Raw genomic sequence first — 27,909 nt, forward strand, 5'->3', positions numbered from 1 at the left:
TCTCGCTTCCATGCAGTACTTTTCACCACAAAGATCCCAGAGGGTGAGAGCAATGCATTTCCACAGAGGAACTTCGCTATTCTTCTTTTTGTTTTGGCTGGAAGGTAAGGAATATTCCTGCTGAAAGTGCACAGTAATTCATGAATCTTTATAGCTAATACTATGAACACCAAAGCTACCGTAATTAGCCATGTAAGAAATAGCTTGGTAACTTCCTTTTAGATTCTGCATAGAATGCTGTGACATGTAGAGGTCGATTCATTAAAACTGGCATTGACCGCAATATTCCTAATGAAGGGCTGTGGTGGAGTACGATAACTTCAAGCATTCAGGATATGTGCACACGTTCAGGAATTTTCGCATTTTTTGTGCATTTTTTCGCTATAATAACGCTATAAAAATGCATAAAAAACGCATACATATGAATCCTATCATTTAGAATGCATTGCACATTTTTTGTGTACATGATGCGCTTTTTTCTGCAAAAAAACACATTGCGAGAAAAGAAGCATCATGTTCATTATTTTTGCTGATTTTATGCGGATTTCCCATTATATTATGGCATTTGGAGTGTCCGGAAAAAAACGCTAAAAATCCACAAAAAAACGCACAAAATCTGCACAAAAAACGCGAAAAATACGCATGCAGAATTCCTGCGGAAAATCTCAGGTTTATCTCAGGAAAATTCTGCATGCATTCCGGATGTGTGCACATACCCTCAAAGATGCCACTTAGTGAATTCATTGCATCTCCATAGCGGCGTGCACCTCCATGCCCCATGTCAGAATTGCTACTGCACTCAGCGGATAGGTGAAACAATTCTGGCATAAATTATGCCACCAAAGTGGTGACACTTGTGATGAATTAGGCAGGTGGGCATCGCTTTGCTGGCCAGGATTGGTGTAAAAACACCAAAGTTGCAAAATGTTTGTGTAACTTTGCTTTGCACAATAATTTTTTGACTTTTCAAACTCTTTTACGCCATAAAACACTTTGATGAATCGACCCCATAGTCTGTTTCCTCCTATTTTCTGCATAACCACCAGTATTTTTTTTCAGTATATTCATATGTATCTCAAGGACTATAATAATTAGCAATAAACAAGAATACCATACAGTGTTTGTGTATTTAACGGCATTGTGTTAGTCTTTAATAGTCCCTCGACTCCATTCTACAAGATGACACAAAGTATACATAGTCAGTGACTACTTTGAGAAACTCCGTTTTCTGAACAAACTGTATTTGCATTTGAATTAAAGCAACAAATTAAAAGTTGAATTTCCATGCAGTTATAATAGTAATATTGTAATAGTTGGGCATTAGGTTCATTATTAAAATAGATTCCAGTCGTCTCTTTCTCTCGTTTTTGCAAAAGTCTGAAGCCAGAGGACCTTTATTCACCTGCTACTTCTTCTATTTGTTTACATTCATACTCAATGGGGATGGACAGCCAGGAAAGCTTAAACAGTATCTACACTTCTACTTTTTCCCCCACATAAATCAATAGTCCAAGTAGAGATAAGAAACTTTGCAATATATCTTATTGAAGTAAATGCTTCTTTCCCCACTGTGAGATATGGGAAAATGATATCTAATTGTTATCATTGTGATATCTGATGGAATTCCCTATCAGATACAGTTTGGCCCAAAATACTTGCTCCCAAACTCAGACCCCACCTTTGGCACTCCCCCAGGCCAAAAGGGACATCGAATACACATCAAACAGTGGAACCAGATCATCCAGTGAAGGCACTTCCTTGGACAGGGCAGACCAATGGCTTTTTTAAGTAGCAAAAAGACCCTTGAAACTCTCCCCAGAGGGGTCCGAAAGGCATAGACCCTGTGTCCCCCAGCACCAAGGCCACCAATTGTCAGAGGGGTGTGAACCCTTGTGCACTTACCCTTGTGCTTCCTTTGTTGGACTCAGGCTGACACACTGGCACCACAGATTCCAGGCTCAACAGCATAAGGCTCTGAGATATTGAATCTAGAAAATGACCTATAATAAAAGAATGCAATATCTCTGAACCTAGCTGAGCACATAATTGGAATCTGCATTCCTTTCCCCACAAGCCCATACCATGCAACCACCTCTAGAACTCTGCATTATTGAGTTATAAAGTATAGCTACCAGAAATTAAATATGGTAGCCATATTTGGTCTCCCTGCACAGAAAAAAATCCAGCAGAAACCAGTGGTGCCGCCACCGTCCCATTTAGAGCTCCGGGCAGAAAGTTATGGGCATTCACAGTCTCAGATATGGGAGGAGAGAGACTGCACAGCACAGAGGTTGGTGCAGCATGTGGGAGCGAGCAGCCTAGGGGATAATAGGCAGCTCCTCATTTTGTACTCAGCTTTTCTGCTGGCAGGAGGCCGGTTAGCTAATGCGGCCAGAGAATCACGTAACAAAGATTTGGACCTGTGATTCATCAGTGCCTCCCTGTGGTCACATGCTGCAAAACATGGTAAATTAAATCTATCTGTATCCTACCCTTGTACTACACTCCTGACTGTATACTTGTATATTATTCTTGTACATATATACCTGGATCTTTCTAGTATGCCTTTCTGCAATTAAAAACAAAATTAATCTTAGGCTGCTCTTTTATCTCGATTCCCGAATCCCCACGTCTGCATGCTCGGTTGGTTATTATACGCTACCCGCGGTTGGTTTCTGACTCAATATAAGCCTGTTGTCAGACCGGGCTTATATCTAACGAGGAACTGGTGGCAGCATACTGTACTGTGTTAGTGAATAACTCTGACAGTGACGGCCGGGAGGTTTATATATATATATCCCCATCTTGGACTGGTGATATATATTCCCCCTCGCTGGGAACTCCTCAATAACTTGTACCTATAAGGAAAGCCTCTCCGGTGGCTATTTGCCCTCAGTGCAGTTCCCTGACTGACATGAGGTAAGTGGTGGTGCCAGAGAGTTGATCCCTGCTTGGTAATTCTCTCCTCTTCCCAGAGTGAAGTCGACCCACCCCTTCCCCTGTGGGATCCGTCACACCCACTCATAAGTTACGTTTTTCCCCTTGAGTCATAATTCACTTTCAAAATCTGCTCAAATTTGTCTACAGATCTATCTTGAGTGAGTATAAAAATAAACACCAGTTACTCATAAAAGTCTAAGCCGAGTGGAGGGAGCTGTGGAGAAACAGAAGAGGAAAGGTAAAAAAAATAGAAAGAAAATGTTGCGGCTCCTAATGAAAATGGAAAATACTGGTGACAATGCCAGGTACAAGTCATGTAAATTCCACAATATACACACAGGAATACAAAAAAAAAGAAAATCAGGGATACAAGGGCGGTATTGTTATTGTAGGCAGCATGTAAAATTAAGTGATTACTTGGTGCACTATACAACCCAGCATAGTAATGTGAAAACTGCGGAGACTGCTGCCGGCTCCTATGTGCATCACCTGCTGGGTCGGCAGACAGGTAAATGGAAGTCCACTTGCGCTTATTCAAACTATTTTTATTGCTGATGTGCAGAAACCAGGATAAAATTGGGATAAATTACAAAAACAATACAAAATAAAACATTTTAATATAAGTTAGATTAATGCATTTTCGGTCCAGTCCTAAAATCTTCATCAGTTCCAAAATTACACCTTTACAAAATTATGGAAAAACAGCTTTGTTTCAATAATGCAATGCTTGTTCAAACTCACCTGTGGCATGTAACTAGCGTAGGCAATATGAAAATCACACCTTAAACCAGTTAAAAAGGGGAGAAGTTGACTCAATATTTGCTTTGTGTGTCTGTGTGTTCCACACCAAGCATGGAGAACAGAAAGAGAAGAGAATTCTCTGAGGACTTGAGAACCAAAATTGTTGAAAAGTATCTACAATCTCATGGTTACAAGATCATCTCCAGAGATCTTGATGTTCCTTTGTCCATGATGAGCAACATAATCAAGAAGTTGTAACCTATGGCACTGTAGCTAATCTCTCCCACTGCTGAGACAGAGACAAAAAAATAGACTGCAGTCTGCCAAAATGTACATAAGCCAAAAGCCTTCTGGGAAAACATCTTGAGGACAGATGAGACTTTGGTAAAGCACATAATTCTATTGTTTACCAAAGCCTGCAAAGAAAAGAATACAGTACCTACAGTCAAATATGGTGGAGGTTCAAAGATGTTTGATGCTTGTTTTGGTGCCTCTGGCACTGAGTGCCATGACTGTGTGCAAGGCATCCTTAAATCTGAAGATTACCAAAGGATTTTGGGTCTCAATGTAGTGCCCAGTGTCAGAAAGCTGGGTTTATGTCCTAGGTCATGGGTCTTCCAGTAGGATAATGACCCAAAACATACTTCACGAAGCACCCAGAAATGGATGGGATCCAAGTGCTGGAGAGTTCTGAAGTGGCCAACAATGAGTCCAGATCCAAATCCCATTGGACACCTATGGCGAGATCTTAAAATTGCTGTTGGGAGAAGGCAAAATGCAAATATGAGAGACCTGGAGCAGTTAGCAAAAGGCGAGTGGTCCAAAATTCCAGTTGAGAGGTGTAAGAAGCTTGTTTATGATTATAGGAAACAATTGATTGCAGTTATTTCTTCCAAAGGGTGTGCAACCAAATTTTACGTTAAGGGTGCCAACAATTTTGCCTTGCCCATTTTTGGAGTTTTATGTGAAATTATTTGACCTTTTTTTCACTTTTTTTGTGTTGATCCAATACACACAAAGGAAAAAAAACAAGTGTATAATGAAATATGTGCAATTGCAATAATCATCTGGGAGAAATACTTCTTTTTCTGGAACAATTTCAAGGGAGCCAACATTTTCGGCCATGACTGTTTAAATCATCCTCAGACTGGGCAAGAGTTAAAAGAGACAATCTTCTTAAAGTATAAGGAAGCACAGTAGTAAACTAATGAACAGCGGACTGAAACAACCTTATTAACAGGTGGGATCGAGCTCAGGATTTCAGAAACTGACAGACCATAAGATCAATCATAATAATTTGGCCCGTCCTGTTTAGAATTAACTGAGATTTATCTGTTGTTTCCTTATGAATCATTTTAGCAATGTCATCAAAAACCTCACAGGAAAGATTCGTCAGTCATTATGAAAATTTAGGTGATGCTACTTCTCCATACAAACCCTGAGAATATTGCATTCTACCAGTGTCGGACTGGGGTGGAAGGGGCCCACCAGTAAACAACTCCATGGTCCAACTATTCAGCTACATGCAAATGCGACATTATCCTCTATCACAAATTTATATAGCAATAAACTGGTAGATTGTTATATGAATAAGATGCTGCCTTTGCACATAGTGATTCAAGTATATAGTGCCAAGTACTGCTCATATAAGAGGGTGGTGGCCTATTCCTGCACAGCGGCCCACCAGAGGATTCTCCTGTTCTCCTGGGCCAGTCCAAGCCTACAATGGAATCTAAAGGTAGAAAACTCACAATTATAGGCTTAGAGCGTGCATGTTTTTGTGGTTGTCATCTGAACAGTCCTGTTGATTAACATTCTTTAGTGTCCTGTCCATGTTGGGTCAATTTTTTTTCATAGACAGCACTTGGACTGAAAATACAGTCATGTGAACAAATCCTTATGCGATGCTAAATTTTTGTATCAGTGACCTACTGCATGCTATAGAGTCATGTAATATTATTGTGGCCATCATGACATTGCAAATAAGTACTGACCTGAACTTCAATTCAGGGCAAATATGGAAATTATCCACTCCCATTCTCTTGTGAATTGTCCGTGGCCTTTTCATAGGTCTTATTTTCCGGTTCTAATAATGATACACAGCTTGGATCCATATTGCTTCTCATTTATCTTTCCGAACATTATTTTAATGGCAATTTGAGCTGCCAAGATATGCAAAATTATTATCATCAAACCAACTTGTCTAAGGTGACTACCTCTGTGGAGAGATGATTAGCGTAGTCTATAGAAAATGCCGACTGTCCACTGTATGATGAATAAGCTTCATTATATGGCTGCTGGAGAGGACATTACCCTGTATGTAATGAACAATAATGCTAGGGTATGTCAGACGCTTCATCAAAGATTCATGTTGTGCTGAGCTCCACGAGGCTGCAGATCTCCGCATGACGTCCTATCAGCATGTCTGCAGCTCTACCTTGAACCCCTGGACATTTTATTGCTGACGCTATAATGTTAGAGAGTTCAACAAGTACTAATAGATGAGTTTGTCTAATTACGCCCAGGCCGTAGACATCATATAGAGCACATGTATAACTGGAAGCTGTAGAAATCTCTTTCTGTTTTTATTACTTAACGTCGTACGTGTAATATATGAGTTAACGATTTCCTTCATCCTGCAGTTGCCCAAGGAACTAAATCTTGGCACGATGATTTACAAGCTGATGGTGAGAATGACACATCAACAAAAGGTCTGGTCTGGTGTTATCATGGGTGCTTTACTATATCCATTTTTATGCAGGAACAGTCAAATAATTGCTTTCCAAATTAAAGTGAACCTGTCACGTTATAAATGCAAACCAATCCATGGACAGCAGGGTATAGAAAAGGAGAAGCAGAGCAGAATGGTATATGGCTTTGTTGGAAAATATTCAGCATAATTAGCATTTTTATTTGTATGCATGTGAGTCCAGTGGGTGGTAGTACTGAGTGACTGACAGCTATCTCTATATGCACAGTCATACAGGGAAGACTGTCAATCACTGCATAGGACTGCCCACTGGTCTCATATACATACAAACACCAGAGATTTCAAAGAGTAAAATGCAAATTACTTTGACACTTTTTCTACAAAAATGTATATCAATCAGACCATAGAAATTATAAAGACTCGTAGCAGACATCTTATAATGGCCCCCATATAGCCCTCCAAATAGTATACTGGCCTCCACATAGCTCTTCAAACAGTGTAATGACCAGCACAAAACCCTCCGAACAGTATAGTGGCCCCCACATAGTCCTGCAAACACTATAATGACCCCATATAGCCCTCCAAACAGTATAAAGACACCCACATAGCAATCCAAACTGTATAATGACTCCCATTATAGCCTTCCAAACAGTATAATGGCCCCCACATAGTCCTGCAAACACTATAATGACCCCCATATAGCCCTCCAAACAGTATAATGACACACACATAGCAATCTAATCTGTATAATGGCTCTCATGTAGCCTTCCAGACAGTATAATTGTCCCCACACAGCCCTCCAAACAGTATAATGGCCACCACACAGTATGATCAAGCTAAGAGTACAATGTACTCATCATTTGAAAAAAAAAAAAAAAAAACTACTCACCTCTCCTTGTTCTCCTGCTGCTTCAGTCTCTGCAGTGTGTTTTCTGAAGCTCTGCACAGCTGTGTGCGGACACGTCAGAGCTCAGAAGCACAGTGAGAAAAACGAGGAGGGAGCTCATGGCTTCATATTCCATCATTACCTTTTATCTGCACTAAGAATACAGGACTGACAGGCTCCATAGTAGCCGTGTGGTCTGCTGCTATTAGTGGTACGCCACTGAATCAGTTTAGCCCCTTCTGCTCTACAACATCCTACCTGCATATCAGATACCATTTTCAACATGACAGGTACCTGTTAAATGCTTGCTCTTAAACAGCGCCTTCAGCCTGTTTAACCCTCTCAATCAATAGGCAAAATGTTTCAAATACACTTTCTGGATATCCTTAATTGTGGGAGTAAGTGTATTTTCATGACTCCCGTATGTGAGGCTAAGGGCTGTAACGTTTTATATTATGTACATCCCTAATACAGAGCTGCAAAGGCTGGAGAGAAAGTAGCGCATATAGGGTCTCATCCGACAAACAATTAAAATTATTTTCAGATTATGCTAATTTAATGCATATAATTATACTTTTTGAAACGTTGTTCAGCTGCTGCCTATCCATGGGTTGTCAAACCAATGAAATAAAGATTTGGGGAATTTGTGGCTTCTTTCTGAGCTGCCGATTATTGAAGATATCAATAACCAAGAATTATTAAACATGCAATTTTTTTTTGCCGTGTTTCGAACTGCCACACACTTCTTCAGTTTACAACCATATAGTTCGTATGTGGTTGTTTCCTGAAGAAGTGTGTGGCACTTCGAAACGCAATGAATAAAACCACGTTTAATAATTCTTGGTAATTGATGTCTTCAATTATCGGCAGTGCGGAAAGGCTCCACAAATTCTCCATACCTTTCTTCCATAACAACTAACACTTGTTTAGTGTTGTGACCTCTCAGTTTTCCTTATGGTGGTCCACTGACCTAGTGAACTGCAGAAGGCTCCATTCACTTGCAGTTTCTCCTGTAGCCGGTGGCTGGAACCACTACTGTGCAGAGAAACCAGAGCTGAACCCTCTTTATTTGTAAGACAAGCCAGGGTCTCAGGAGTCAGGATTGCATCAATTAGAAAGTAAGAGCATATCCTAGCGAAACGCTAACACTAATGTGCTGCTAAGAACACTTTAAAGGAAATCCATAGAAAACACTGTTGTCTAACCTTCACTTTTATTAACAAAAATCACATCGGTTGTTCAATACAAGAGCATTTATAAGAAAATTGACCTCCTCTTTACAGTAAATTGATACTTTTTAGACCATTTTTTTTGTTCCGAGATTGAAATGATCTTCGTAGTGGTCAAGTCCACCTTGTTAGTTTTTTTTTATTGAGAACTCCTCTATCAGATTAGTAGTAATGAGTCAGAAACAGAGTGCACTGTCAGGGTGTGTTGCAGGAGGTGTGAGTATTTATTTCAATCAATAAGAACATTGTGGGGGCCATTATACTGTTTAGAGTGCTGTGGGGGTGTATTATATTATATGGAAGGCTATGTGGGGCTCATTATACTGTATGAAGGACTATATGGAGCCCATTATACTGTATGGAGCACTCTGTGTGACTCACTGTACTATATGGAAGACAATGTGGGGCCAATTTTACTGTATGAAAGGCTATGTGGGGCCATTACTCTGTATGGAAGGCAATGTGGCACCCTTTATACTATATGGAGTGCTATGTAGGTTCCATTATACTGTATGGGGGAATATATGGGAGCCATTATACTGTATGGAAGGCAATGCGGGGCCCATTATACTATATGGAAGGCTGTGTGGTGCCCATTCTACTATATGGAAGGCAATGTGGGCCCATTATACTATATGGAAGCAATGTGAGGTCCATTATACTATAGTGAAGGCAATGTGCCGCTCATTATACTATATGGAGGGCTACGTGGGTCCCACTATACTGTATGGAAGGCAATGTCAGGCCCATTATACTGTATGCATTGCAATGTGGGGTCCATTATACTATGTTGAAGGCTGTGTGGTGCCCATTCTACTATATGGAAGGCAATGTGGGCCCATTATACTATATGGGAGCAATGTGAGGCCCATTATACTATAGTGAAGGTAATGTGGGGTCCATTATACTATATGGAACGCAATATGGGGACCATTATACTCAGGGCCGGCATCAGCACCTGGGCAAGTGCCGGGGCCCTGAGCAGGCAGGGGGCCCAGTTGCCGTCGGGGACCCTGGTGTGCTATAGTGCCAGCCCCCGCTAGTGGACCCCCCGCCTGCTCCGGGCCCCGGCACTTGCGATACTTACCTCTCCCGATTCCAGCGCTGCAGCGTATTCTATCCTCTGACTGTGACGTTCAGGTCAGAGGGTGCGATGACGTCACCAGTGCGCGCCCTCTGCCTGAGCAGTCGCAGGCGCACAGAGAGCAGGAAGACGCCGACGGTGAGGAGTCCAGAGCAGAGCAGCGTCAAGCAACGAGATTTGAGTATTTAATTTTTTTATTTTTTTTTAATATTTGGAGCAATATATGGGGACCATCAGAAGGGGCCCATATATGGAGCATTATATGGGACTAATACTATATGGATTATCTTATGGGGCTAATAATATAGGGAGTATCTTATGAAGCCAATTCTATAGGGAGCATTATATGGGGCCAATTTAATATGGAGCCAATTTAATATGGAGCATCCTTTGGGGACAATTCAATATGGAGCAGTATATGGGGCCAATTACATATGGAGCAGTATATGGGGCCAATAATATATGAAGCATCTCATGGGACTAATTATATATGGAGCATTTTATATGGCCAATTATATATGGAGCATTATATGGGGCCCATTATACATGGAGCATCTTATGGGGCCAATTATTTTTGGAGCATTATATGGGGCCCATTCTGTAAGGAGTATTATATGGGGCCCATTCTGTATGGAGCATCATATGGGGCCCAATCTGTATGGAGCAATATATGGGACTCAGTATACTGTATGGGGCCGATCATATACTGTATGGAGCATTATATGAGGCCCATTATATATGGAGCAATAGATGGGGCCCATCATATACTGTATGGAGAATTGTATATCTCCTCTCTCATCTCTGTCTATCGCCCTACACGTGCCCTCTGTTCTACAAATGACCTAAGATTAACATCTCCCGTAATCCAAACCTCGCACCTCCGTCTCCAAGACTTCTCTCGTGCTGCGCCAGCTCTCTGGAATGCACTTCCCCAGACGATCAGACTGATACCTAGCCCCGACCTATTCAAGCGCGCTTTGAAAACCCATCTCTTCAAACAAGCCTACCACATCAACTACTCAGTAAACTAACTTTGTCCTGTTCCCCCCTTCCAAATATTATTCTAAATCTGAATCTGCACCCTACTATCTGTCCCCACACCCTCCATGCACATGATAACTGCACTTGATACTTGACTATTGCACATAAACACACGGGCTGATGACCGGATCATGCAGCTTTGTATGAAAATCCTTATTTATTATAATTGCCAGACCTGAAATAACAAGCACTTTTCACCTATTGTGTCCCCCCATTTCCTTGTAGATTGTAAGCTTGCGAGCAGAGACCTCACCGCTAATGTCACTGTCTAAATTGTCTTAACTTGTACTGAATTTATTGTCTGTACATGTCCCCGCTTAATTGCAAAGTGCTGTGGAATATGTTGGCGCTATATAAATAAAAATTATTATTATATTATATGTGGCTCACTATACTGTATGGAGCATTATATGGGGTCAATTCCGTATGGAGCACTCTGTGGTGCCCATTATACTGTATGGAGCATTATATGAGGCTCATTATTCTGTATGGAGCATAATATTGGGCTCATTATTCTGTTTGGAGCAATATATGGGGCTCATTATTCTGTATAGAGGACTATGTGGTGCCAATTATACTGTATGGAGCACTATATGGGGCCATTATACTGTATGGGGCAATATATGGGGCTCATTATTATGTTTGGAGCAATATATGGGGCTCATTATTCTGTATAGAGGACTATACTGTCCGGTTTCTGAGCTAATGTAGAATGTACAATAGATATCACTCATGTAATCTAAGAAGTAAGTGAAAACTTTGGCATTGTTCTATACCTATATTTCTCTGCCGTATCGGTGCATTATGAATTGTGGTGTTGTGAATTTACCTTTTGGCTCCCTCTAGTGGTTACTAGTGATTTGACTCTGGGAATGTCTGCCATCCCTTGTATGCTCACCTGGGTCGTTAGGTCAGGGGTGTTGCTATATAAGCTCCCTGGACCTTCAGTTCAATGCCTGGCAACGTTGTAATCAGAGCTAATCTGTTGTGCTCTTGTCTACTGATCCTGGTTCCTGCTAGATTAAGCTAAGTCTGCTTTCTTGCTTTTTGCTATTTGTTTTTGTTTGCATTTTTGTCCAGCTTGTACATAATCTGTATCCTATCCTTGCTGGAAGCTCTAGGGAGGCTGGAGTTCTCCCCCCGGGCCGTTAGACGGTTCGGGGGTTCTTGAATTTCCAGTGTGGATTTTTGATAGGGTTTTTGTTGACCATATAAGTTATCTTACTACATTCTGCTATTAGTAAGTGGGCCTCTCTTTGCTAAACCTAGTTCATCTCTGTGTTTGTCATTTCCTCTTACCTCACCGTTATTATTTGTGGGGGGCTTGTATCCAACTTTTGGGGTCTATTCTCTGGAGGCAAGAGAGGTCTTTGTTTTCCTCTTCTAGGGGTAGTTAGTCCTCCGGCTGGCGCGAGACATCTAGCGACCAACGTAGGCATGTTCCCCGGCTACTTCTAGTGTTGGCGTTAGGATTAGATATATGGTCAACCCAGTTACCACTGCCCTATGAGCTGGATTTTTGTACTTCGCAGACTTACTTGTTCCTCTGAGACCCTCGCCATTGGGGTCATAACATTGTGGTATGTGCTAAAGGGGCCCACCGGGACTCTTTAGCCCAGGGCCCATGAAAACCTGGAGCCGACCCTGATTATACTATATGGAGGGCTATGTGGTTGGCTATTATATTATATTGAAGTAAATATGAGGCCCATTATACTATACGAAGGGTTATGTGGGGCCATTTATACTATATGGAGAGCTCTTTTTTCATGTTAAATAATATTCTAAATAAACTTTGATACTTTTTTATTATTTGGCACTATTTGTGCTCTATTTTTTTTATTGTGTTTTCATTAATTATGGGAGTGCCCCATGCTATTGTAGCCCCCTTGACCACTAGGTATAGGGTTTGACGGACTATGACTATGATTTATGTTCTAAAGGTTTTGCTTATATGAATGGCTATGTAAGGTCCATTATACCATATGAAAGGCGATGTGGGGCCCATTATATTACTTGGAGGGCTATGTGTGGGCCATTATACTATTTGGGTATTTATATGGGGCCATTATGCTATATGGAATGCTACGTGAGATTTATTATACTATTTGGTGGGATATGTGGGGGTCATTATAATGTATGAAGGGTTGTGTGGGGTTTATTATACTTTTTGCATGGCTATGTGTAGGGGCCAATGAACTGTATAAGAGCAATTATAGACTGTGAAGGTTTGTGTATGGTCCATCATATTGTGTGCAGGGCTGTATGGGGGGAATTATTCTGTTTGGAGGGCTATGTGGGGCCCATTATACTGTTTGGAGGGCTAGTGGGGGTCATTATACAGTATGGAGAGTTGTGTTGGGGACAGCATACTGTGTGGAGGGTTATGTGGGACAATATACTGTATTTAGGGCTGTGTGCGGCATCATACTGTGTTGGGGTCATCATACTTTGACAGAGGGGTTGAGGGGGGAGTGTACAGTAGGGTCATCATACTGTGCTTGATGAGGATACTGTGGAGGAATTCACTGTGGGGTTATTGTACTGTGTTTGGAGGAGCACTTTTGCATCATACTTTATGGGGGAAATTAAAGGGGAATCAGGGCATTCAAAAGGAGGAACATCATTTTATAAGGGCTGCAAAGTTGTGAGATATGCTCTTCTGTGACCCTGCCTAATATTAATCTTTTTTGGGGGGAGGGGTGGAGCCCAATTAGAACTTTTGTTATGGGGCCCCATAATTTCTCTATACACCCCTGACCTGGCGTGCAAAGACCAGCGCCGCCCCTGCAAGTGATACTTGTGTCACCTGGCCACTAATAATGCTTCATTTGGGCATTTCAGCGTGAATTGGTATTCTCAAACAAAGCATTATCAAAAAGAAAGTTGCAAAAAAAAAGGAAAACAGTTAGATAGTGTAGTTAAGGAAGGATAGCGATTTTTTTTATTAAAGTACATTATTATTATATTATTTGTTTAAATTATTGCTGAAGATTTTGAACAGGAAAACTGTATGTAGCAGAAATGCTGACTTTCTATGAGTGCCAACCACCGGGTGGCGCTCATAGCAATCCGGCAGTGACAACCATAGAGGTCTGCTGGAGACCTCTGGTTGTCGTGCCAACCCATCGGTGACCCGCGATCATGTGATACGGGCGCCGATTGGCGGGTTTTCTGGCGCACTAGCTGGAAACGCGTGTTAAATGTCGCTATTAGAGTTTGACAGCGGCATTTATCAGGTTAACATTTGGGGGAGGATTGCGATCCTCCCGCGACTGTTAGCGGCACATGTCATCTGTTCAAAACAGCTGACATGTGCCAGAAAAGATGTGGGCTTACCGCCCCACATCAAAGGGAGGGTGTCCGATATACTATTACGCCCGATGCTGGAAAGAGGTTAAATATTATTACCAATTACTTTGTTCTAGATCAGGTTCTCATAAAATATTTTAAATATAATATACTATATTTTATAATATATTATAATATATCTTATAACGGCTATGTTTTAATATAATAAGTGTTTTTATAATAACCTTTTTTCATTTTTTATGTCTTCAGCCTCAGTTAATATAGTTAATAATGAGGTAAGAGATGCTTTCTAATTTATACTGTTCTGTTTCTTTTTCTATTAAAAGCCTAGACATGCATGCGCATGTAATGTATAATATATTATGTTAATAAGGCTGATTGTATATGGCATTAGCAACATGACTATTAATGTGAATCCGTCACGGAGATTTTGCTACCTCATCTGAGAGCACCATGTTGTAGGGACAGAGACCATGATTCCACCAATGTGTCACTTATTGGACTTCTTGCTGTAGTTTTGATAAAATCACAGTTTTCTCTGCTGCAGATGTGGCAGTTCTCTTGAATGCTGAGCTCTGTATGACCCCGCCCCCACCACTGATTGGCAGCTTTCTGAGTACACTATAGGCAAAAAGCTTCCAATCAGTGGTGGAGTTATACAGAGCTCATGAATATGGAGGACTCCCTGGAAGCAGGTCTACTAGTTCTCTAGTGATAATCTCCTGCTGATAAAATAGGCTTCTGCACCTACTTTATATTGCTCTCAGGTTAGGCAACAAAACCTGGTTACAGATTCACTTTAATCATTTCCTTTTCTGGGGGAAATTGAATGAGCAAAAATTCTAAATAGACTGAAAATATCCCGAGCCCTGATGACTGTTTCGGATTACATAGGGCACGCATTACTTGCCCCCTCCATGCTGTTGGATTATACAGATTTAAATATTAAGATGATAAAATGTGACTTATGGTCACATGATAGCAGAACGCTAAGAACAATGTTGAGCAAATAACTGATATTAGTGTCTGACTAGCAAACCAGAATCATTGAAAATGGGATAAAATGTACAACTTGGCCCTAAAAAGGTCGTGTTTAGGCTAAATGCACAATACTTTCACTGAGAGTGTGGTCTGGAGCTTTTCCTGACATTTACATAGCATAACGTTTCCTTAGGCCATCATTGACCAGACTGAAGTGTGCACAGCAGCTCAGTGGTCAGCGCTGTTATTTGCAACTCTGGGTCCTGGGTTCGAATCTCCACTGAAGACATCTGCAAGGAGTTTGTATATTGTGTTTGTGTGGGTTTTCCCTGGCACTATGGTTTCCTTGCACACGCCAAAAAAACATACTTCTTAACTTCAATAAGGATGGAATTGTTAAAGGGAACATGTCATGTGAAAAAATGCTATAAACCTCAGGTTAATAGTGCTCTGAAACGGCCTGGCGCAGACACTTAGAGCCCCGCTGTCAGGAGGCAATTAACTTTATTCCTTCCGGCAGACTTGACTTTCTGTCATAGGGGTGGGCCGCTGTGGCTTCAAGTCAGTGCATAGTGGGCAGCGGCTGTATGTGTTAGCAGCGGGTTAATCAGCGTGATGTCCACAACGAGCAACAGAGAATGTTCATTAAGGCCATGTTCACACAGTGCGTTTTTTACCGCGGAACCGCAGCGGTTTTGCCGCTGCTGTTCCGCAGCTTTTTTCCATGCAGGGTACAGTACAAAGTACCCTATGGAAAACAGGAACCACTGTGCACATGATCCTGAATTTAAAAAAAAAAGCCGCGCTGAATAGCTGCGGGAAAAAAGAAGGAGCATGTCACTTCTTTGTCCGAAACAGCAGCGGTTCTGCCCCCATAGACCTCCATTGTGAGGTCAAACCCGCAGTAAAACCCGCAGATCAAAAATATATCTGCGGGTTTTATTGCGGTTTGTGGTGCAGAACCGCTGCAGCAGGAAGTGCGGGGAAGCGACCGGAAGTGCATGGGTGGAAGTGCTTGGGCGGAGAGACATGGAGGCATACAGTCGCATGGGGATCGTGTCGGCCGTTTGATTGATTTGGTATGTGTGTGTGTGTGTGTGTGTGTGTGTCCCCATGCGACGCTAGTGCCACCATTGTGCTAAGTCGCCGTATGGGACTACTACTCCCATCCGGTATTAGGATGGGAGAGTTGTCCCTGTGTCCGGCGACTTAGCACAGTTGTAAAGTTACACAAAACACACACAATACACATACATGACACACAGTACATACAACATATAACACAGAGTATATACTCACCGCAGCACACTGGTAGGCGAAGCCCTCGATCCCCTAGAAAAAAATCCCAAAATAAAAAATCAAATTCATACTCCCTGTCCGCAGAATCCATAAAACGAGTGTCCCACGCCGATCCCCTGCTCTCCGGCGATACACTGCCAGGAGCGAAGCTCCTAGCAGTGTATCGCGTACTGTTCCGGAGTTCAATGGCTCCGGCTTCTCGGTTAACGGCAGTACAGCTGCGTTGAACTTTCCCACGCAGCACTGCCGTTAAGCGAGAGTGCCGGGGTCAATGACCGCCGGTAAACTCGCTCGAGCATGCGCAGTGACACACCGACAGGAACTATGGCTCCTGTCAGTGTGTTATACGTTATACGTTATATATATGTGTGATACGTGGCACTGAAATACGTGATACGTGGCACTTAAATACGTGATACGTGGCACTTAAATACGTGGCACTTAAATACGTGATACGTGGCACTGAAATACGTGATACGTGGCACTTAAATACGTGATACGTGGCACTGAAATACGTGATACGTGGCACTTAAATACGTGATACGTGGCACTTAAATACGTGATACGTGGCACTTAAATACGTGGCACTTAAATACGTGGCACTTAAATACGTGGCACTTAAATACGTGATACGTGGCACTTAAATACGTGGCACTTAAATACGTGGCACTTAAATACGTGGCACTTAAATACGTGGCACTGAAATACGTGGCACTGCAATACGTGATACGTGGCACTTAAATACGTGGCACTTAAATACGTGGCACTGAAATACGTGGCACTGAAATACGTGGCACTGAAATACGTGATACGTGGCACTTAAATACGTGGCACTTAAATACGTGATACGTGGCACTGAAATACGTGATACGTGGCACTTAAATACGTGATACGTGGCACTTAAATACGTGATACGTGGCACTTAAATACGTGGCACTTAAATACGTGGCACTTAAATACGTGATACGTGGCACTTAAATACGTGGCACTTAAATACGTGGCACTTAAATACGTGGCACTTAAATACGTGGCACTGAAATACGTGGCACTGAAATACGTGATACGTGGCACTTAAATACGTGGCACTTAAATACGTGATACGTGGCACTGAAATACGTGGCAGTTACATACGTGGCACTTAAATACGTGGCACTGAAATACGTGGCACTGAAATACGTGATACGTGGCACTTAAATACGTGGCAGTTAAATACGTGATACGTGGCACTTAAATACGTGGCACTTAAATACGTGGCAGTTAAATACGTGATACGTGGCACTTAAATACGTGGCACTGAAATACGTGGCACTTAGGCTATGTTCACATTTGCGTTGTGCGCCGCAGCGTCGGCGCCGCAACACACAACGCAAACAAAAACTCAGCAAAACGCATGCACAACGCTGCGTTTTGCGCCGCATGCGTCCTTTTTTTGATTGATTTTGGACGCAGCAAAAATGCAACTTGCTGCGTCCTCTGCGCCCGGATGCGTGCGCTGCAGTGACGCATGTGGCGCAAAACGCAAGTGCGACGCATGTCCATGCGCCCCCATGTTAAATATAGGGGCGCATGACGCATGCGGCGACGCTGCGGCGCCCGACGCTGCGGCGCAGACCGCAAATGTGAACGTAGACTTAAATAGCTGGATAGAGCTGGATCCGCGGGCTGTGATCTGGCCTACGCTCAGCACTCTGCGGAGCACTGTCATTCAAAACACGTCCACTCATTTTGGTGTTTAGTCCCAAAATGGAGGATGGAAGAAGAAAAGGGTTGGACAAGGAAAGGACATCATTTCTTTTTTTTTTTTTCCCCCACTGCAGTTAAAGCTTTATTTGTGTCAAACACAGACAATCTGCAGAGAAAACTGCATAAAAAACCGCACTAAAAACCGCATCAAAAAACGCACCAAAAACCGCACCAAAAACGCACCAAAAACCGCACCTGCGTTTTCTGCCAAGAGCTGCGGTTTTTAGTCCTGAAAAAAAGGAGGGAAATCAGGAACGTGTGAACATACCCTTATTAAGAACTAAGAACATTCAGCATACAACATGAGAACAGGATCAATCTGGTTTCTGAGAGAGAGATATGCTGTTACTTTCAGTTTCAATTCCACACACAAGAAATGTGCTCACAGGGAAGGAGGAGGAACATCCTGTCTGTACGTGAGGACTCCTTTTTTTTTTTCTTTTAAACTTTGTTAACAGATGAACAATATGCATGCAGACATAAAAATCACATCATATTAAACAAACAATAGTTGTTGCAATACATACAGATCAATATGCATTAGGCCAACAGTATGACTGAATGCCGAGGCTGCCAGAAGGAATAAAGTTCACTTCCCACAAGCAGCGGGGCTCTCAGTGCGGGCTCCAGGCAGCTTCAGAATGTTGTTAACCTGCAGATTACCCCCATAGCTAGAGGATAATAGGATTTTTTTACATGACAAGTTCCTTTTAACATTATGGTCCCCATTAACGCTTACAAGTATGTTTTTTCGTAGCGTGGGTGGAAAACTGTAGTACCCGGAGGAAACCCATGCTAACACGGAGAGAACATACAAACCCATTACAGATGTTGTCCTTGGCGGAGATTTGAACCCAGGAACTCAGCGCTGTTAAGGCAAACGTTCAAGATTTATTAGGTCTCTTCATAAGACATGGTATTAACTGATTATTTTTAGAAACACATAGTCATGGCCCAAAAAGTTGGCAACCTTGAAGTTGTTCCAGAAAATGCAATGTTTTGTTATACACATGTTTATTTCCTTTGTGTGTATTGGAACAACACAAAAAACTGAAAAAAAAGGCAAATTGGACATTGGCTTCACACAAAACTCTAAAAATGGTCTGGAAAAAATTATTGGCACCTATGGGTGAACAGTTTTATTTCAACCATGTGATGCTCATTCAAACTCACCTGTGGCAAGTAACAGGTGCGGGCAATATGATTGTCACATCTGAAACCAGATAAAAAGGAGAGAAGTTGACTCAATATTTGCATTGTGTGTCTGTGTGTGCCAGACTAAGCATGAAGAACAGAAAGGGAAGAAGAGAACTGACTGAGGACTTGAGAACCAAAATTGTTGAAATATATCAACAATCTCAAGGTTACAAGTCCATCTCCAGAGATCTTGATGTTCCTTTGTCCATGGTGCGCAACATAATTAAGAAGGTGACAACCGTTTGCACTGTAGCTAATCTCTCTGGACGTGGACAGAAGGGAAAAATTGAGCAAAGGTTGCAACGCAGGATAGTATGGATCGTGGATAAGTAGCTCCAATTAAGTTCCAAAGAAATTCAAGCTGTCCTGCAGGCTCAGGGTCCATCATTGTAAGCACAAACAATCCATAGACATTTGAATTAAATTCAACGCTACAGCAGGAGAATCAGGAGGACTCCATTGCTGACACAGACATAAAAAAGTTTGCCAAAATGTATGTGAGTAAGCCAAAATCCTTCTGGGAAAGTGTCTTGTGGGCAGATGAGACCAAGATAGAGATTTTTGGTAAAATACATCATTCCACTCTTTTTTCCAAAAATGGAATGATACCTACAAAGAAAGGAACAAAGTACCTAAAGTCAAATATGCAAATATGCTGCCTCTTTTGCTGCCTCTTGCACTGGGTGCCATGACTGTGTGCAAGGCATCCTGAAATCTGAAGACGGCCAACAGATCTTGGGTCGCAATGTAGTGCCCAGTGTCAGAAAGCTGGGTTTGCTGGTTGTTCCAGCAGGACAATGACCACAACCATACTTCAAGAAGCACCCAGAAATGGATGGAAACAAAGTTCTGGAGGGTTCTGAAGTGGCCAGCAATAAATCCCATTGAAAACCTGTGATCTTAAAATTGCTGTTGGGAGAAGGCACAATGCAAATATGAGAGTCCTGGAGCAGTTTGCAAAAGACAAGTAGTCCAAAATTCTAATTGAGAGGTGAAAGAAGCTTGTTGATGGTTATAGGAAGCGATTGATTGCAGTTTTTTATTCCAAAGGGTATGCAACCAAATATTAAGATGAGGGTGCCAATCCATTTTAGAGGTTTTGTGTGAAATTATGTCCAATTTGCCTTTTTTTTAATCTTTTTTTTTGTGTTTTTCCAAAACACACAAAGGAAATAAACATGTGTCACAAAAGATGTGTAATTGCAATAATTTTCTGGGAGAAATACCTAATTTTCTGGAACAATTTCAAGGGTGCCAACACTTTTGGCAATGACAGTATATATAGAAAAAGAGCTGAGACTTGGTGTAAAAAATTACATTAAAAAACCTACGTTTCATTGTCCCAAAATTAATGTTTTTGATTTTTTTTAAATGTCCTTTAATTATTCCATATCTCTGCACTTTTGTGTGTACGTGGGTGTGTGTGTATGTATATATATATATCTACTATATAATTGTCTAAGGGTACTTCCGTCTGTCCTTCTGTCTGTCACCGTTATTCGTTCGCAGTTTGGTCTCGGCAGCTGCCTGTCATGGCTGCCGCGACCAATCAGCGACGCGCACTATATACACAGTGCAGACCAAAAGTTTGGACACACCTTCTCATTTGCAAATGAGTGTGCAAAGCAGTCATCAAAGCAAAAGGTGGCTACTTTGGAAAACCTAGAATATAAGACATATTTTCAGTTGTTTCACACTTTTTTGCTAAGTATATAATTCCACATGTGTTAATTCATATTTTTGATGCCTTCAGAGTGAATGTACAACTTTCATAGTCATGAAAATACAGAAAAACCTTTAAATGAGAAGGTGTCTCCAAACTTTTGGTCTGTACTGTACATGTATATATATTATATACAGTGTATATATATATATATATATATATATATATATATATATATATATATATATACAGGTCCTTCTCAAAAAATTAGCATATAGTGTTAAATTTCATTATTTACCATAATGTAATGATTACAATTAAACTTTCATATATTATAGATTCATTATCCACCAACTGAAATTTGTCAGGTCTTTTATTGTTTTAATACTGATGATTTTGGCATACAACTCCTGATAACCCAAAAAACCTGTCTCAATAAATTAGCATATCAAGAAAAGGTTCTCTAAACGACCTATTACCCTAATCTTCTGAATCAACTAATTAACTCTAAACACATGCAAAAGATACCTGAGGCTTTTAAAAACTCCCTGCCTGGTTCATTACTCAAAACCCCCATCATGGGTAAGACTAGCGACCTGACAGATGTCAAGAAGGCCATCATTGACACCCTCAAGCAAGAGGGTAAGACCCAGAAAGAAATTTCTCAACAAATAGGCTGTTCCCAGAGTGCTGTATCAAGGCACCTCAATGGTAAGTCTGTTGGAAGGAAACAATGTGGCAGAAAACGCTGTACAACGAGAAGAGGTGACCGGACCCTGAGGAAGATTGTGGAGAAGGACCGATTCCAGACCTTGGGGAACCTGAGGAAGCAGTGGACTGAGTCTGGTGTGGAGGAAATGGGCTACAGGTGCCGCATTCCCCAGGTAAAGCCACTTTTGAACCATAAACAGCGGCAGAAGCGCCTGACCTGGGCTACAGAGAAGCAGCACTGGACTGTTGCTAAGTGGTCCCAAGTACTTTTTTCTGATGAAAGCAAATTTTGCATGTCATTCGGAAATCAAGGTGCCAGAGTCTGTAGGAAGACTGGGGAGAAGGAAATGCCAAAATGCCTGAAGTCCAGTGTCAAGTACCCACAGTCAGTGATGGTGTGGGGTGCCATGTCAGCTGCTGGTGTTGGTCCACTGTGTTTCATCAAGGGCAGGGTCAATGCAGCTAGCTATCAGGAGATTTTGGAGCACTTCATGCTTCCATCGGCAGAAAAGCTTTATGGAGATGAAGATTTCATTTTTCAGCACGACCTGGCACCTGCTCACAGTGCCAAAACCACTGGTAAATGGTTTACTGACCATGGTATTACTGTGCTCAATTGGCCTGCCAACTCTCCTGACCTGAACCCCATAGAGAATCTGTGGGATATTGTGAAGAGAAAGTTGAGAGATGCAAGACCCAACACTCTGGATGAGCTTAAGGCCGCTATTGAAGCATCCTGGGCCTCCATAACATCTCAGCAGTGTCACAGGCTGATTGCCTCCATGCCACGCCGCATTGAAGCAGTCATTTCTGCCAAAGGATTCCCGACCAAGTATTGAGTGCATAACTGAACATTATTATTTGATGGTTTTTTTGTTTGTTATTAAAAAACACTTTTATTTGATTGGACGGGTGAAATATGCTAATTTATTGAGACAGGTTTTTTGGGTTATCAGGAGTTGTATGCCAAAATCATCAGTATTAAAACAATAAAAGACCTGACAAATTTCAGTTGGTGGATAATGAATCTATAATATATGAAAGTTTAATTGTAATCATTACATTATGGTAAATAATGAAATTTAACACTATATGCTAATTTTTTGAGAAGGACCTGTATATATATATATCTTCAGATATTCAGTTATACCATGACTGATGAAGAGGCCTAAGTAGCTTCAAGTTTCTCTTACTGAGGCAAAATCACCTTTTTTCAACTGGCTAATATGGTACCTTTTTTCTTTTGGCAAAATAACTTGACACTACTTAAATATTCATCTGCATACTTTTTGTTTAACAATAAAGGAAAGTACATCCCACTGCAGGGATTCAGTAAAAAATGTATATACCATGCGATGTATGCTTTTATTAGAAAAAATGGCTACAATGTGAAGTGGTTAGACATGGGGTATTAACTGATACTTTGGCGAAAATATGCACGCTTCAGAAAATCTTGGTTGGCTTAAAGTATAATTATATTATTATAATTATAAAAATAATATACCGCATACTTGTATAATGATATGACAGTGAAACAGTTATATTATCATGTGTGAGAAGTGGAGAATTTCTTCAAAAAATGTAATAATTCAAATACGTTGATTGAGAGTTAATTTTATACTTTATTGTAATCATAGTATTAAAGGGAATCTGTCACCAGGTTATGCTAACTCATCTGAGAGAAGCATGATGTAGGCAAAAAGACCCTGAATCCAATGATGTATCAATTAGTTTACTGGGTGCAGGGGTTCTGACACAATAAGAGTTCTTAGATTTAGCCATACAGCAAAGCTGAGAAAGCTAACCCTGCCCACACCAGTCTATAGACAATAGGCTGCTTATCAAAGAAGGGGGCGGAGATTGAATAGCATGCACGCGTTGCTGTAGCTGTTGTAGCCTGGACAATGATAGTCTCCAGGTGATAAAACCTTCAGAATAAGTAAACAACAGCACAAGGACTGACATGTGACACATCCTTGAATTCATTGTTTTAATAGCTACCTCATGCTGTCCTGAAATTACATAGCAAAAACCTTCTGATAGATTTCCTTTAAGAATTATATAAATAAGTAATATATACAACCATGAAGAATCATTTAATCTATATTTGATTTCCACAGTCGGTTTCTAGAGCCTGTAAGTGTGACTGCCAGGGAGGAAGTGGATCAACATTATCCTCCAGAATTGCTGCAATGGATTGTATGCCAGGTAATAATTATGGGCTGTCAACTGCTCGGAAATGAAGTCCTGTCCTGAGCTGGCAGCTCTGTGATGGGTTGTCAGTGGACAGTGCAACCATTAAAGGGGTTTTGTAGCTTATAAAGCAAAGTGTGCAGTCACTCTATATGACTGCGATGTGTACACTTCTCGATTCCCTTGTATGACCCTTGCGAGTGGGTAGGCTAGCTGTGGATTCCCCATCTGTGTGCCAGGGGTGCTGGTACCAATCGCCCTGACATTTGCATTCTGATATAATGCCATTGGCCTAATACAGTTATATCCAGTGTTGCCTTCTGCGTACTCAATGTATATTCTTCATGTGTCTTTTTTTCAGAATGTCCTTATCATAAGCCTATGGGATTTGAATCAGGAGCTGTCACAATCGATCAAATCAGTTGCTCCAACCATGATCAATACACAGGATGGTATTCATCCTGGACTGCAAACAAGGCACGGCTTAATGGCCAAGGATTTGGGTAAGCAAGTCACGTTCTGAAGTATGATATGCACCGAACCATAAGAGACCCTAGGAGGATCATCTCTGGATGTTGGCGGAATAGTGTAGCAATGCATTTCAGTACCCGGTTTAGACCTTTTGAAGAGGTGTGATTGCTATAAAACTGGTACCGTAGTAAGAAAATTTGGATTTAGTATATGTGAGAGCTGATTCAGATGTCACTTAGTTTTCCCGTACGCAAAAAAACGAGTTTCATCAGATTTTTTGTCCAATTTTTATCAGAGTTTGTTCAACTTGTAAGTTTTTGCCATCTGTTGTTCATTAGTTTTTCTGGAATGCAAAGCGAAAACAGAAGGAACTCCCATCAAAGCTTTTATCCTCTTAATATTTCCAGTCATCACATTATACAGCACTGTGTACTTACAATTGCTCATTTTGCATTTCTACCCAGCAAATTCTTCTCTTTTCCCTAGTCTATGAAGACACAGGAAGTCTCCTGTCCCTGCATTTATCATTCCCCTCTTCAACTCCTGACCCAGCTGCTCACTACTCACCCTGCCAGGGACTCTTGCAGGGACTCATGACTCGTACACTAAAAATAAACTTCCTGTTTGTACATAGAGCTCAGAAGGATTCAGCTAGTCCGTTTTTAATCATGTTATGTTATAGACCTAATGGAAAAGAGAAGAATTTACTGGGTAGAAAGGCGCAAAATGAGTAATTGGAAGTACACAGTGCTGTATACGCTAAAATGATTGCAATATATTAAGAGGATACAAATTTTGCACTTAAAGAGTGTTTCTTTAAATGTCTGCTATCAGTCAGTGAAAAATGGACAGCACATGAAGCAGAGCGATGCCTGAATTTTTCACGGACTCATAGACTTCCATTGGCGAGTTTGATCCATGACGCAAATCAAAATTTGACATGTCGTTGTTTTTTGTGCGGACTACTCGGTACTATAATAGGTACGAGTTCAAGGTACGACAGATAAAACTTGTAGGTGCAAAACTGACATCTGAATGAGACCTTATTGCTCTTTTTTGTGCTAAACATAAAAATAATGGGTCAAAATATCAACATTGTGTTAAGGTTTTTTTAAAAACCATGCACCTCTAAAAGTATTTGGAATATTATACTCCAACTTACTTTGGCTTAAGACTGATGTCAGAAAAGTCGGTGCTAATAAATCTCCCTGTTTATGTTTTAGCTATTTTCCATTACGATTTTGTTGTGAATAAATGGTTGCCATCCGGTGGATAAACCGTGCACAGATCTAATACTTGTCATAGATGAGATTTAGAGCTGCCATGTGATGTAATGTGCACTCAGTGATTCCAGAGAGTAACTCTCTATTGGAGAAAGCTCACTGTATATGCTGTGAATAGATGGCGCTCCCCATTCTGTGCAGGCAAGCAGTGGTACTACGCTCTCTTCTCTTTCCTTACATAAAGGTGTGCATGGTTATCCAAATTCCAAGATAATGGACAGTGGCTTCAGATTGATCTGAAAGAATTAAGAGTTGTTTCTGGGATTATGACACAAGGAAGATGTGATACAGATGAATGGATGACGAAATACAGTGTCCAGTACAAAATTGATGATAGCTTGAATTGGGTATACTACAAAGATCAAACTGGAAACAACCGAGTGAGTTCTCGCTACCGTTAATAGGTGTACTATTGCTGTTTAATCTTATATATAATGGTGGATGCGTCCTTCTGTGCCAAACTGCAGTGGACGATGACTGCGCAGTGTGGTGCCGGAGTCAGCCAGTGCTTATAGCGTCTGAGTCAGCGCATGCGCATATTGCAATACGGCGCCATTTTATTGAAGACACTATGTGTGCAAATTCGAAGACCCAGTGTCTTCAACAAAATAGCACCGGATATTGCGGAATGTGCATGTGTTGACTCCAGCACCATTTTATTGAAGAATTGTACTATAACGTCAACATAGCAATGCACACGCTCCGTCCGTCGTCATTATACCTGTGGCCAGTGCGTGTGCACTGCTATGTTGACTGCGCAGTGTGGCGCCAAAGTCAGCGTGTGCGCATAACGTGCTACGGAGCCATTCTATTGAAGACACTGTGTTTATGAATTCGCAGACAGTGTCTTCAACAAAATGAAGCCGGATATTGCGGGATGCGCATCCATTGACTTCCGAACCATTTTTTGAAGAATTCTACTACAACGTCAACCTAGCAGTCCGTATGGCTGGCGCATGCGCACAGCTATGTGGATGTTGTAGTACATTATTTCAATAACATGGTGCCGGAGTCAGCGCGTGCATGTACTGTGATCTACAGCACCATTTTTTTTAAGACACTGTATAAATATACCAATAAAAATGCTCATCACCCGGGGCGTAGAACAGGTTCAATAGCTAGTAGAAATATACAATAGTGGTACAGGCAAATGTATTGAGGAAAAAATAGACAAAAAGTCTGATGCTGCAGGACTCTAACATTAGAACCCTTGCCCCTCTCAACCTATAAACTATGCCAAGAGAGCTCACTGCATCCGCTCACATTGTGCTGCACAATTGACCAATTAAGTGCATAATTGGTGGCAGAGTACAGGGTGGGCCATTTATATGGATACACCTAAATAAAATGGAAATGGTTGGTGATATCATCTTCCTGTTTGTGGCACATTATTATATGGGTGGAGGAAAACTTTTCAAGATGGGTGGTGACCATGGTGGCCATTTTGAAGTCGGCCATTTTGGATCCAACTTCATTTTTTTCAATCGGAAGAGGGTCATGTGACACATCAAACTTATTGATAACCCGCTTCTCCAAGTAACCAACTCTTACTTGTTAAATCACCTGCCATGCCAGTGTGCCGCTCTGGTGCTCTCCACCAATCATGAAGGCCCAGCATCACATGTCTACCTTACCGAACTGGAAGGGAACACCCGAACAGCAGTAAAAGATTTAATGGGGAAGTACTGTTTATTTTTTGTTAAGTTTATTTTATTCTTCTTCTTTCTCTTTGGCAACTTTAAAAAAAAAAAACCCGGGCAGCCCTTTATATATTTTAGATGTATTTTTTTAGGTGCATTTTTTTAATGCTCAACTTGAAACAGAAAGTGATTTTGATGTTTGACTTTTTTTGTGTAAACATAGCTACAGTATATAGAATCTAATTCTCTTTTTTGCCAGGTTTTTTATGGAAACTCAGATCGAACCTCTACAGTACAGAATTTCTTGAGGCCACCAATCATATCGCGTTATATCAGGATCATCCCGTTGGGTTGGCATGTCCGCATAGCTATACGAATGGAGCTGCTGGAGTGCATGAGCAAATGCGGCTAAACTGACGATGCCGTCCTATATAAATCATATCACAAATCAGATTACTGAAATGTAGATAATGTCGGAGCAACTCGTTGCATTTTAGTTACAACTACAGCACTTGGAACAGTTCAGTATGAAGAAAGGTTAACGGAAACATGGAAATGTGAAAAACATGGATGGAGCTAATTTGATCTTGTCTTGCATTTTTAGTGGAATATTAGAATAAAGGTGAACCCTGTCAGTAAATCCCTGCACTGCAATATGGTAATTTTTCTCATGTTTCATGATCTTTCCAGCAGAGCAGGATTGGGAAGGAAACAACTAGACATCAGTGGGGAACATATCCATACTATCAAGTCCACCCATACTGTATACATATCACTCTCCGATA

At 41.2% G+C, this 27,909-nt stretch overlaps 1 protein-coding gene across 2 annotated transcripts; it reads left to right on the plus strand.

The window, feature by feature from the left end:
- Nucleotides 1–27,909, plus strand: RS1 (retinoschisin 1). Of its 2 annotated transcripts, none has more exons than XM_077299457.1 (7): nt 1–104; nt 6,324–6,368; nt 14,193–14,218; nt 23,658–23,745; nt 24,092–24,233; nt 25,669–25,864; nt 27,384–27,909. In XM_077299457.1, exons 1-7 carry the CDS (start codon nt 11–13, stop codon nt 27,534–27,536), a joined length of 744 nt encoding a protein of 247 aa, XP_077155572.1. In that variant the 5' UTR covers nt 1–10; the 3' UTR covers nt 27,537–27,909. The 2 variants fall into 2 exon arrangements, with proteins under 2 accessions (XP_077155572.1, XP_077155571.1); XM_077299456.1 differs by having other exon boundaries at nt 6,324–6,392; nt 27,384–27,907.

This window comes from Ranitomeya variabilis, chromosome 3 (assembly GCF_051348905.1).
Source record: "Ranitomeya variabilis isolate aRanVar5 chromosome 3, aRanVar5.hap1, whole genome shotgun sequence".
Lineage (NCBI taxonomy): Eukaryota > Metazoa > Chordata > Amphibia > Anura > Dendrobatidae > Ranitomeya > Ranitomeya variabilis.